Raw genomic sequence first — 12,458 nt, forward strand, 5'->3', positions numbered from 1 at the left:
AGCAAATCCTCAACATTTCACTTTTACCATTATTTTTTTGTAAACGTAACTGCATAAACATTCACATTCCCAGAAATTCAGCCTTTTCTTTGACAGCTAACAGAGCTGGAGCTGAATAAACACTTTGTGCTTGCCATTAATAATAAAGCTTTATTTTGTGATGTTTGCTGGGCCGTAACTCTGTGATTGATTGCGCAAGATCTGCTTTTAGCAGCAAAGGAACTCATGAATATCGTGGCTACGGCAAAAGCTTTTTTGCGGGCGTTGCAAAGAAGGCTTGGCCAGTATTCTCTAAAGCAACATCATGTAACATAGTGGGAATCAAGGCTGAGTTAAAAATATGGCTCTCCCAAAATTTTCAGCTAAACATCAAGCTTTTAAGAAGTCTGTCATGATAACATGGATCTACTCCCTGCACCTCTTGATTTCATGATTTTTTTTTTCTTCCAAGGTATCATTCTCACTAACTTCTGTTTTCTTTTCAGTTGAAGTGGAAGTGTATAAAGGAGGACAGTACAAATGGTGGCTACTCTCAAGATTTCATTCTTAAACTTCTACAAAAGGTAATGACAGATGACAAAGGGTTGCTTATGAAAAGTGAACTCTTTGAAAGGACATTGGAAATAATTGTTACAAATCACATTTATGCCCTTTACTATGACGAGATTGTTTGCATAAAACATTGCAGGAAAAATATATTTTTTAAACCCTACTTTTAATGCAGTGCTCCAAGTTATCAAACCTGCATATGAGGCCCGCATGACTTGAGAATTGCGGATAGTTCAAATTTTTTTCCCCCCCTTCCTCTTAAACAAGGCCCATTAAGTTTTGTTATGGTGAAAGTGCTGAGGGCAATGTTGCAGTGCCCTTTTAAAGGCGTGCACGCCATTGTTTGTGCCCCTCTCACCAGGTGATTAAGCAATACCAAGGGAGGCATGAGGAAATGTGCTCTTCTCATGCAACCCAGGCACCACCTTATACTTCAATCATGAGTATTGCAAGGCGGCCTCAAATGAGGATAGGGCAAGTGTCACTGACGTCAAGCTGTGTGGAAAAAAGGCGTTTGAATTTCTCCCTAGCACGCACGCATTTGAGAGGAGCCTAGGTGGGATGGCTGTTAGGGTTAAGACTGTGGGAAATGAAGCTTTTTGGGGGGAAGAAAAAAACATCTTTGTTTGACATGGCAAGCTGTAATGAGTGACAGTTAATGGTTTGAGTAAGAGAAATAGCCACCGCGGTGTGGGAAAACAAGTATGGAATGTGGAGTGTCCTCGTGGCGTTTTGAATAATATATATCCTCGTTGTTTGAGAGTCTGCTAAAGAGTAATATTTTAAAAAAATATTAACATTGGAGCTCTGTTTTGTTTGGTAGAATTGCAGTCTAAAAGGATGACTTCTGGCCTGTGTTATTGGCTCAAATCAGATCAGTGGAGGTGCTTTTGTGTTTGATATTATTCTGACCTGATGAAATTACAATTTCTATTCTTTGCCTGGCTGACTCGGTCCTTTACATTTGTATGTTCAGCCACCAAGTCCAAAATGAAGCTCAGCTTTTTATTTCAACATTCTGTTGTATTTCATATGATTTTGAAATGAGCCTCTAATTTTCATGGTCATCTCTTCCCCCGTTTGACCCCGCCCCCCTCATTTTTCACCTGTAGTATGGAGAAGTTTTGAATGTGATGGTATCAAGTAAGAAGAAAGGAAGCGCTGTTGTTGAATTTGCAACTGTGCGGGCAGCTGTAAGTACCCAACTCATGTTCTAACGACCCTTGTTTTATTTGTTAATTATAATATCTAATGCATAATCACAAACTTTTATCCTTAGGAGCTGGCGGTAAAGAATGAAAGTGGCCTGAGTGGAAATCCATTGAAGATATCTTGGCTCGAAGGCCAGCCAGAAGTTGATCCTGCATCTCAGTTAACACAGGTACAGATCTACGCGAACCTAAAAATGTTGGAAATCTATCCGCCTTTCAGAATATACACCAGCTTTTTATTAGAAATACCTTCTCACGGGACTGCTCGCAATAAAAATACCGTTTTCTAAACACTTTCCCACAAAAGAGAGGTATGTAAACCTTCAGCGGTTTTATTGCGTATCATTGGTGCAAAGAGTGCAGCCAGGCTTTTGCTACTATTGCCTGACTTTGAACCATTTGTTTAGTCAAATGATCTTCAGTTTATTTGCTTTGAAGAGGAGAGAGTGTGAGCCGGTGCTGGCTCCAAGCCTCTCGGTCCGCTGCTCATTAGTGGTACTGACCTGCAGGGCCCCAGTCATGTTGTTCTTCACATGACCCAGACGGCGCACCGTGCTATAATGTTAAGCTAGCACATGTCACTAAACACTCCTGAAGTTGAAACCCTTCCCTCCTAAAGACATAATTATGTCTTTTCCGACTCCATGTACCGTATTTTCCGGACTATAAGGCGCACCTAAAAACCTAACATTTTCTCAAAAGCTGACAGTGCGCCTTATTGTCCGGTGCGCCTTATATATGGACCAAATTCCTAAATTTAAACTGGCCCGAAGCATTGTGTCATGAAATCAATCATAAGTGGCCCGCTGAAGACTATGAATCAAAAAGACTATGGATCATTATTTTGTGATTATAAAGTAATTTGTTGCATCTGACGTTGAAATAAAAAAGATAAAATGAAGAATGATTTGATTTGGATTAAAAACATGATGCATTAATGGTGCGCCTTATAGTCCGGTGCGCCTTATGGTCCGGTGCGCTTTATAGTCCGGAAAATACGGTACATAGATTTTTATTTTTTTTATTTTTTGGTGTTAGGGCAAAAAAGGGGCTTCAAATATCTGATACTGAATTAAATATAAACATGAATTGCGGAAGGAAGGTAATGCACAAATTTAATATGCACATCTTGATCACCTTGAAATGTATTGCCACTGGGTAGTCCATAATTTAGCTATTTTTTGTGCCTGCATTTACCAAACCGCTGTATCAAGTCAATCACCAACTTAAATTACCCCATCACCTCTCCGAGTCTCCAGAGAACAACTCTGATTCACCCCCTCAAGTCCCCTCGCTAAGGGAGATTTAGGCTTTGCACTGGGAATTGTCACGCTAATCTTTTGAAATGTTATTACAGTAACCTAGTTAGCCTTACTGATATCCAAAGACGATTGCTTCATCGATTTAACTCTGCACCTGAGACTGAAAAGGACACAGTTGTTGGGGGATTTTCAAATTAGTCTTCTCTGGGAAGTGTAAGGAGGCCACACATGACATAATGTTGATCCACATCTGGTTTAAGGTCGGTGGCTAAAACCTTAGAGGACCCATCTCATTGGATATTATCTAAAATCAAACAATTAGATCCCTCTCTTGTTATTTATCCCGATATCACCTCTTCACATCAGCCAGCTGCAAACACACAAGGAAGAGGCTCTTGTGAGGAAGAGCTTCCAGTCCAAATGTAATGTTCTCTACGGGGAGCAGACACATGCACACACATTCAAAAATGAGGCCTAAAAGAGTGGGTGAACGTAAAGCTGGAGTTTTGCTCTTTATTTTCCTGCATTTTGATTTCAAATGCTTGTAGTGCACCTTCAAGGTGTTTTTGGTTGGCATAAAATGGTCCAGGACATTTGAGATTTTCCAGGTGAACTTATCCAGAAGTTCATCAACTGTTTCTGCATTCATAGTTCAGCCATTCTATCCACTAAGTGATTTTTCATTAATGTACCTTTCTTAGTATTCACAGTGGTTGCGTGAACTTTTGGGATTATTTGTAGAAATTATTTGCAGAAATCATCCGGGATTGCCAAATCCTTTCGATAACAAATGTAATGTCCATATCTTCAGAGATAATCAAATTGATAACATGGCCTTACAATTGTAATACAGTACAGATAATATCTTACCATATCTCCCAACTCCTCCATAACTTTACCATTTTAAGTATTTATTGTCCCCTGCAATACATCCATCATAAAGGATTTATGCTTGTGCATGTCCCTGCTTGATTCATCCCGAAGCAGCATTGCTGACTTGTCATGACACAAACCAGATGCAGCTGATCTTCCCCTCTGGGATTGTTTTTCTAGCTCATCAGTTTGTTACTACTTTCACTCTGGATAGGTCTAAAAGTCTCATGGAAATAAACTTGATGTAAGCCATCAAATATGCTGCATGCATTTGTTACCAAAACTGTTTGTACAGTAACATTTTTTCTTGACTTCTCATTTCAACAGTGGTTATCCATCAATTTGTTCTGTGCGCGCAAAAATCAGTGATGACTCGAATAGAGATGCAAATTATAAATGAATGCCGAATCAGAATTTTCTTTCAGGACAGGTCATAGCATATTGTAGCGTCAGTTGTCGATCGAGGCTAGTACAACACAATGAGATGGATTCAAACAAGACCAAAGGCTAAAAAAAAACACTCTGGGTTCTGCTGTTGGCCAAGGAACGGCGAGGGATCCTGGAGGTTAAGATAAGAATTTAAAAAATAAACCTTTCCATAGGATGACGCACCACTGTGTCAACACTAAATGTGACACTTTGGAAAACTGGGAAAACCATTGCATTGTGAATGTAACCTTAACCTTTTATTCAATCTCTGACTAAATTCACATGAGAAAACATTTCATATTGTTATTATGCATTTGGGGGCTCAAACAATCTGACGTTCTAGTTTATAGGAAGGATGTATTGGTTTTGATTAAAGCGAAATGTACCGATGAAGAAAAAGAGACGTTAGCATTTTTATTTGTTTTGGAAAGGTGTGGTGTGATTTTTTTTTTTTATTCTTGTCAAGATGTCAAAAATGATTGCCTGTTCTGAATATCTGCTTTGGGTTGTTTTGGTCCCAACCCAACTTTAACCTGATAACATTTTCTGAAATGACTTGACAGACAGCCCAAACAATATCAATTTCGCAAGATGGCCATGTGTGTGTGTGTGTACGAAACCTGCAATATATTTCAGTAGCATCAAGTTGTGCTGGGACATTAGAAGGACACATTTCTCATTTGCCAAAACAATATTTTCAGTGTTTATTTCATCCCTGACAAAATGCATAAATCATAAGAGCCATACTCAGATGACGGCGTTTTTTGTATTCTGTGTGACAGCAAGTTTACATGTTTGGATGGAGAGAAGCAAAAGCAGATGTGATTGAGATTTATGCTGTGCAGGCCATATCATTGCACTTTACATATTGAAGCCTCCCGTCAACCCCTTCTTGAGTTAGTCATGTAGTTTGTGATTTGTCACATTTTACCCCCACAAATGACTTCACGTAAAATACCAGAATTTATTAGGTTTACCTTTTCAAATATAGCTTTTCATCATTTCTCCGACAAACTTACTTTGAATAAAGCACTGTTGTATTAGACAGGGTATTATGTCCATACCATTTCATGCAAATTGCCTGCAGTACCTTCATTGACCACTGCTCAACATGCTTTTTCCTTAAAATAGACTTCTGTTTTTTAAATAGTGAAAATAATTTATTCATTTTTCTTAATTTCCTTAATTATGGCAAACCAAGACTAATTTCGTCACAATATATTTTTCTTTAAAAATCTAGAGTAATGTCTTGTCATCCTTTTTGTGTGTTGACAAAAAGTAGTTTTGGCCACAAAACCATTTGTTTAGGAATTTTAAACATACATTTCTTTACGTCTCCAAAATACAAAACAGCACATGTTTTATTTCGCAATATGTTTTTCTGATTTCAAATATAAAAACAATCAGGGACAATGAAACTCACTTTAAAATAGGAGCAATCCCAACCGATACAGTGCAGACATGCCCACAACATTGCCGTTTCCGTCGGACATGCAAAAAATTCAAATTCTCTTTTTTAGCAATGGGACGCTTGTGGTTCACGCATGACCCATGTGGCACTTTGGTATGTGGCATATTTTGGCTTTGACTTGTGTGGCACTTTGGTATGTGGCATATTTTGGATTTACCCCACAAATTGACACTACCATCTTTCTATCTGCAATGAAGGATGACTGACTGGAGATGTAGCTTCTCTTCTTTATCCCATATGAGCCCACATTTGTATGTACCTTTTTTCATGTGGGCAAGAGTGTGTGATATAGTTTTCATGTCAGAGGTTTGTTTGGTCAGAAGGTTGTGTTTAATTCCTCATCAAGACTTTTACAGCTGTAATGGATGTCTCTGGTTCTCTTCCCTCGACACCCCCCGCATGTGTGGAAGTATCACTTTCTCTCTCGTGTGCCATTCACCAAAGTATGGGACTCAGTTTGCAGCTAAGAAAACAGCCCGCTCAGGGTTTTTTTTTTTCTCGTCTCTGAGGTCTTGGACCTGTGGCCTGGCTTGGGCTGCAGCGAAACCTGCCACCACAGGCAATGGAATAAGAGATGGGGGTTGGTCTACCTTTGATTGAGTCAGCAAATGTATCTCTTGGTTCTTAACATGGTTCTCCCAAGAGTTATGGCATTCCTCTTTGTTCCGCGTCCCATTTCGTTCACTGTTGAAGTTTATCCATCACCTGCAGGACATCGTCCAAAATAGAAGGACCCAGGTCGAGGCTAAAAGAAAAGCCATTGTCCTCCTCTTTCTGTTTTCCTTCAATTTTGTCACCGACCACCGAGGAGTCTCCATTTATGTCTGCACTCAAGTTGTTCCATCCAGCGCTACAAAACTGATTGGTTGCAACGTTGGTTCTTTTTTCGTGGCTGCTCGCCAATTCGCCCTCACCTTCCTCGCTGTCCAGTAGTGGCATAGAGATGCATTTCTTCCTCTTCTGGTTGGAATTCTCCCGAAGGTCCACAGGCCAGTCGGAGCTCTCCGAGCCCTCCGCCTCCATATTCAGACGAGGTGGCTTTGGTGGCGGCGAGCAGGCCAAGAAGAGATTTTGCTCACTTAAGGAGCTTTGTAGAAGCATACTGTGGCCCACTTTTAGGAAGGAAAGGTCTCCAAAGCTGTCTCTCTGGGCGTTTGTTCCAATATGTGAAATATGGCGGAAATCAGCAAGAGGTAAACTGATCATGTTGACAGAAAGAACCTCTCTGCGTTTTGAGTGTCTGCTTGACCAACGGCCAGAGGTTGGTTTTCTGTGCAAGGATGCTCGAAGTGGCATCTTGGCAGTCTTTAATGCGGAATGAACAGTTTTTTGTAATGTCCTATTAAGTCGCAGAACCCTTTGGTATGTCCTTCGTTCAACAGTCAACACTTGGAATTTGACAATTTGGAAACATCATAGGCATCTGCAAGAAAAACAAAAACAAAAAAATTAATAAATTGTCATAGTTCCAATATAATAATTAGTATCTCAAATATTTGACATAACGTAAACATTTGTGTTAGTTAACATTTGTGCTTGTTATATTCTCAAGTTTGCTTTGAAGTTTTAATATTCCAATATTTAATCCACTTTTCCCTTTAAAGCAGGTGAGGTCTGTTGTGTATCTTTCAGCGAAAGTCTGTTTTGGCAACCTAAGACTTCCAGTAAAAGTTCCTACCCAAATTAGAATCTTGCATGTTTGTGGAGTTCGTAGTTGTATTCAGTGTTTACGTAATAAAAAGCTTGGAACTCGAATCATAAAAACATTTTCTTCATGAGTAATTTGAACCGAGTTCAGAATTGTTCAAGGCTATATTAAAAAAACCCAAAAAAAAAACAGTGGGTTGGTAGAAATCAAACAGTCATACATGAAATAATAAAATGTTGAAAGAAAACGAAAAGCCTTTCAGGTTTTCGTGACTTATAATTATTGCATTAAGTAAAACCAAATTGAGTGGACCAATGCTGGCGTGTAGATTAGACAATTGTGTCAGGGTCTGTGATTTTACGGTCTCCCAAACAGCTTTGCCCACATTAGAGCTGTGTTCGTGACTTGAAACACTCACTTTGTAAATTTGTAAGCCACTACAGCAAACAGGTTTTGTTGCCCCGTAAAGCTTTTATCGACACTTTAGTAGCAGCAGGAGATCGAAGCGCACGGACAGAGCAACATTCCTATCCCAATATGTCAGTTTGGCCAAGGAAGAGACTCAGCTATGAGGTTTTGTCCAGGAAACACTCAACGTAGCCAAGTTGAAATTAAAGAAGCCCATTAAAGCAGATTGGCCAAGAAACACTCTTAAGTGATCTGTAAATGCAGCCATAAATGATTCAGCTTTAAGATTAGGAATCTAGCTCTTGAAAACATGAACTGACATTCAAAGAATAAATCAAAGATTGATTGGTTCTTACCTATGTTCTTGAGCAAATACTGGATATTTGCACTCCAGGCTTGCAAACTCAAATCTGCCATGAAACTTTGTTCTACCTCATACCTGAACCTTGACAAACTTGACATGATGAGGCTTGTTCAACTGCTGCAGAGAAGACTTCAATGGCTCTTAAACCAACTGTGGCAATCTGGGATTTTCCTCAGTGACACAATCGGACTTTTTGCATCAAGATAGTCCTTCCCTGTGGCAACTCCCATTCTCTCTGCTGACCTCCAAGTATGTTGCCGTTAAAAGTCTTTGCTTGAGCAATAAAACCAGGTGAGGTCAGAGTCCAAGCTTGTCACAGCCTCCTGGTGGAATGTTTTTTTTTTTTTTTTTAAAGTATTTCTTCACTGTACACGCAACACATCCTAGGATCGTTGCCAGCCGTCAGATGATATCACCCAGGTTGCGATGTGAGTCGGTTGTCTAGCCACCAGCGTCAACGTAGATCCTGCTCGATACTTGGCTGCACCTATTACGACAGAAGGTGGGCGCGGTAGTAAAGCTACTGATTATGTTACTGATCTAACGTTTGACTCAAGTATACAACTACGATGTCAGGGCGAGAATGGTTGACATCCCATAGCGCAACAAGTTGTGTCTCGTGTGCCTTTGTAAAAAGCAGGAAGTCACGGTCAGTGAGCAAACAAGCCAGCTACCCAGAGGTTAACTGATCCCTAATCTCCATGTCATTGTCTCCCTGCTCTGCTGATTTCATGATTTCCGTTGGCTTGTCGAAAGCCCCAAAGTCGTCCCGCTCTACAGGCCCTTTTGCCTGACCGGAGGCCTGCAGCTTCACTGTATAATCAAAGCACAGTACCGCACACAGACATGTGTGTGCAGGCAGCAGTGATTACACAAGACATAAAAGCAAGAGATAACCGGTTACAGTCGGAATTGTCACTTCTCCTGACTTTGGAATGCAATAGTGATAGAGGGATGCAAATCACAGGGTAAAAAAATCCCTTTGCGGTGTTTAATTGGCAGCTGTTGAAGCTGTGTATTTTTTTCCTTATCGTATTTTCCGCACTATAAGGCGCACCGGATTATAAGGCGCACCTTCAATGAATGGCCCATTTTAAAACTTTGTCCATATATAAGGCGCACCGGATTATAAGGCGCACCTTCAATGAATGGCCCATTTTAAAACTTTGTCCATATATAAGGCGCACCGGATTATAAGGCGCACCTTCAATGAATGGCCCATTTTGAAACTTTGTCCATATATAAGATATATACATTTGGCCTGTGGGCTAGACTTTGGACACGCCTGCTGTCGTGGCTAAATATTGGTCCATATATAAGGCGCACCTGATTATAAGGCGCACTGTCGGCTTTTGAGACAATTGGAGATTTTTAGGTGCGCCTTATAGTGCGGAAAGTACGGTACTCCTATTTTATTTAGTAGATTGATTGAGGTTACCACCCTGCTCTGGTACTACCGTCATGTTTATAAAACTGAGTTCATCCATATTCAAAGGTTTCCTCTTCGCTCGTGATAAACACCCAGCGGTATCGTTCACATTCATCTAATAAACAATAGGCGTCGCCCCACTTGTTCTCTTTTGGTGCCAGGAGTCCAGATGCAATTAATCACGCAAATGAAATTATCATAACATTTACTCAACAGTAAAGCACAACATTAATGAACGGTTGTCCTCTGAGAAACCATTTCCTGCAACCACCTACTGTATGACCACAGAACTGCTTTCATGCTCTTGTCTGCAATCAGACTGAAGCCACTGTTATTTCAGATATTTGGGAATGAGATCACACGGCTTCCGATTTACCGAGGATGGGCTTAGTGTGTTAGGATTGTTGTCATGCTATCTAGATGCCTTCAGCCCTGACTGGATTTCTGCGTAAGGCTCCTAACCAGAGTGGCCAGTGTGGTGGATGCAGCTATGTTGGGTTTGAAATTTTGGATTCCGCATATTTTTCATGTCACGGGATAAAACCGTTTCCAGATATTGCTTTGACTCATGCAAGAATCCCAAAGTGGAGCTTTTCCGGGTTTTCCTTTGGATGGTTGCATCCACTAAATTGTTTTAGCAACCTCTGAAAGAATCACACGCAGCCACACACAAATTGGTGGCACATTTGGGCACATCTGGTGTACCGACCTTAAATCCTCATGACTAGACCAACCCATTTTTTTCTGCTAAGAATAGATCGTCTTATTTGACTAGTAGCCCATTTTTTGTGGTCATCTCCAAAACAAATTTATTTCCTAGTCGTTATCTTTTTGTAATCCTCTTGCAGTAATTTAGATGAGTCAGTGTTTGTCATCATTGTTTGTCTCTAGTGAAATGACTCAAGGCTGGATTTCTTTGACAAGGCTCCAAAAGGAACTCCACAAAAAAGGAAGTGCATACATTCCGCGGCATTACGATCACAAGAACGGCTAATCTGCCTCTAGTCAAAGTCCAGGTGGGGTATTATTGAATCTTAGGGTAAGACTTAATGCTCGGAGTAACATGCAATCAGAGTTGTATCAGGGCAAGCATAGTTGGAAGATGAATAGGCTTGATTGTGAATGGTGAGACACTACCAGAAATATTATCTGATGTCCTTACGTGTTGATGCAAGCACATAGAAAAAAAAAAAAACCTCGGAGGTCCTTTGTGGATTTGGCTGTGGGATTAGTCTCCTCGTCACAATCCACACTTCTACTTCTTAAATGTGGGTGGTCAAGTTAAGAATGTAGAGCTAAATTCTGGCTTGAGGACATTTCTGATACAGAATTACCATTAAGAGAAGAGCTTTCAAGTAAGCATAGATGCGTTCCACCTGTTCCACCGGTTCTGCTCGATAAACGATAACACAGCAACGCAGACTGAATGGACACTACCTGTATATTGATTTTGAACTGGCCTTTCCTCATTTCTTTCTGCATGCCTGACCTCTTTTTCACATCTCCAAAGCTGAGACTGCAGTCTTACAGCCACTTTTTCTTCAGTAGGAAATCTGTTGCAATCAAAGAACTTTTCCTGGAAGACTAGGACGTGAAAGACATAATTTTGCTTTTATAACGATGTATTTTAAAGAAGCCAAACCCCTCGCACACTTGCTATTTCTGGGATCCTTTAGCCCATCCATCATGAGAAATGCCAGGGCACCAAAAGTTCAGGCCTCTGTTGCCATTTCTCTTTTCACTGTTTATTTCCTTTGCTTTAACGGTTTCCAAATAGCTCCCTCCGAAGGCCTCAATTCTGTCTAGTATTGTGACCACATGCAACCCTGTGCATATATGACTCCATAGTATATGCACCAACCCCCTCCCCTCCCTTCACTCTTCTCACTGTTACAAAGTCTGTAGTCCGCACGCAACATTGATTACCTGCACTCAGTCATTCTTCATGGCTTTGGGGAAACTATTGGCAAATGCATTACTGTATATGATATACATCACGATTTTGACGTGGTTTTCAAAATCAGCACCAACGTTTTTTTGTTTTTTTTGGTGCTCTTTGTTTTCTGTCCTATTGACCTCATAGACGGACTTAAAGACTTAACACATCTGGGCAAAGTTGGAGCCGTTGGCAACATCTGGCTCGTCCGCAGCCTTTACAGTATTTATTGAGTCAAAATAAAATGTTAAGTATGTGCTGATTATATTTTCATCTGCACGCATGTTGGCAGCGAGCAAGGGCAGCGACTCAATTTTCAATTTCCAGTGCACATGCGCACCTGCGCACCACTTGTGTGCATCCGTGATAATATAATAAATTTAATGTAATATAGTTTAATGTAATAAAATATAAATTAATATTTTTCCACAACATCGTGCATTGTGTATTCAAAACCTGTGAAGTGTATAACTGGTTGTCACAGTCCATGATCTGTAGGAGGTATTTATTGAACCCATGTCTGCAGACTATCGTTCGCTTTTACTCCCTTATCAAAGGAATTCCATTCGGGAACCAGATGTTCTCAAGACATGCATGTAAACAGTTAAATGCAGGAAGTAGATTTGGACCTTAATCTCTGTGTAGTGTTTGCTCTTCAACAACACTGTAATGGACCAGATCTTTGTGGTTTTATGTCTGCTGAGCTTCATAATGATTAATCCTCCACCATTTCAAGAGCTGAATCATTTTTTGCATGTGCATTACCTGTTTGCCTTTTGGGTTAATTTAGAAGGACGTTTGCTCTCAAGCGTGTGCACAAATAATCTCTAGATGAGGGTTCACCCCACATAAATCATCCCCTCCATATCTTTGCGGCA

At 40.4% G+C, this 12,458-nt stretch overlaps 2 protein-coding genes across 4 annotated transcripts in view; one reads left to right on the forward strand and one right to left on the reverse strand.

The window, feature by feature from the left end:
* The window catches only part of dnajc17 (DnaJ (Hsp40) homolog, subfamily C, member 17), a 44,324-nt gene that overhangs the window by 7,517 nt on the left and 24,349 nt on the right, over positions 1 to 12,458 (forward strand). For all 3 annotated transcript variants that reach the window (XR_007485906.2, XM_049741325.2, XM_049741324.2), the window contains exons 8-10: positions 486 to 563; positions 1,662 to 1,742; positions 1,829 to 1,930. Coding sequence is in view for 2 of the 3 variants with exons in the window: in XM_049741325.2 (XP_049597282.1) it covers positions 486 to 563; positions 1,662 to 1,742; positions 1,829 to 1,930 (261 nt within the window). In the remaining variant the exon portion in view is untranslated. The remainder of the gene's footprint in view (positions 1 to 485; positions 564 to 1,661; positions 1,743 to 1,828; positions 1,931 to 12,458) is intronic.
* On the reverse strand, positions 4,997 to 9,004 carry LOC125981338 (cdc42 effector protein 3-like). The gene is made up of 2 exons (XM_049741326.2): positions 8,208 to 9,004; positions 4,997 to 7,218 (listed from the first exon to the last, which is right to left on the reverse strand). Exon 2 carries the CDS (start codon positions 7,089 to 7,091, stop codon positions 6,477 to 6,479), a length of 615 nt encoding a protein of 204 aa, XP_049597283.1. The 5' UTR covers positions 7,092 to 7,218; positions 8,208 to 9,004; the 3' UTR covers positions 4,997 to 6,476.

The sequence above is a fragment of the Syngnathus scovelli genome, chromosome 14 (assembly GCF_024217435.2).
Source record: "Syngnathus scovelli strain Florida chromosome 14, RoL_Ssco_1.2, whole genome shotgun sequence".
NCBI lineage: Eukaryota > Metazoa > Chordata > Actinopteri > Syngnathiformes > Syngnathidae > Syngnathus > Syngnathus scovelli.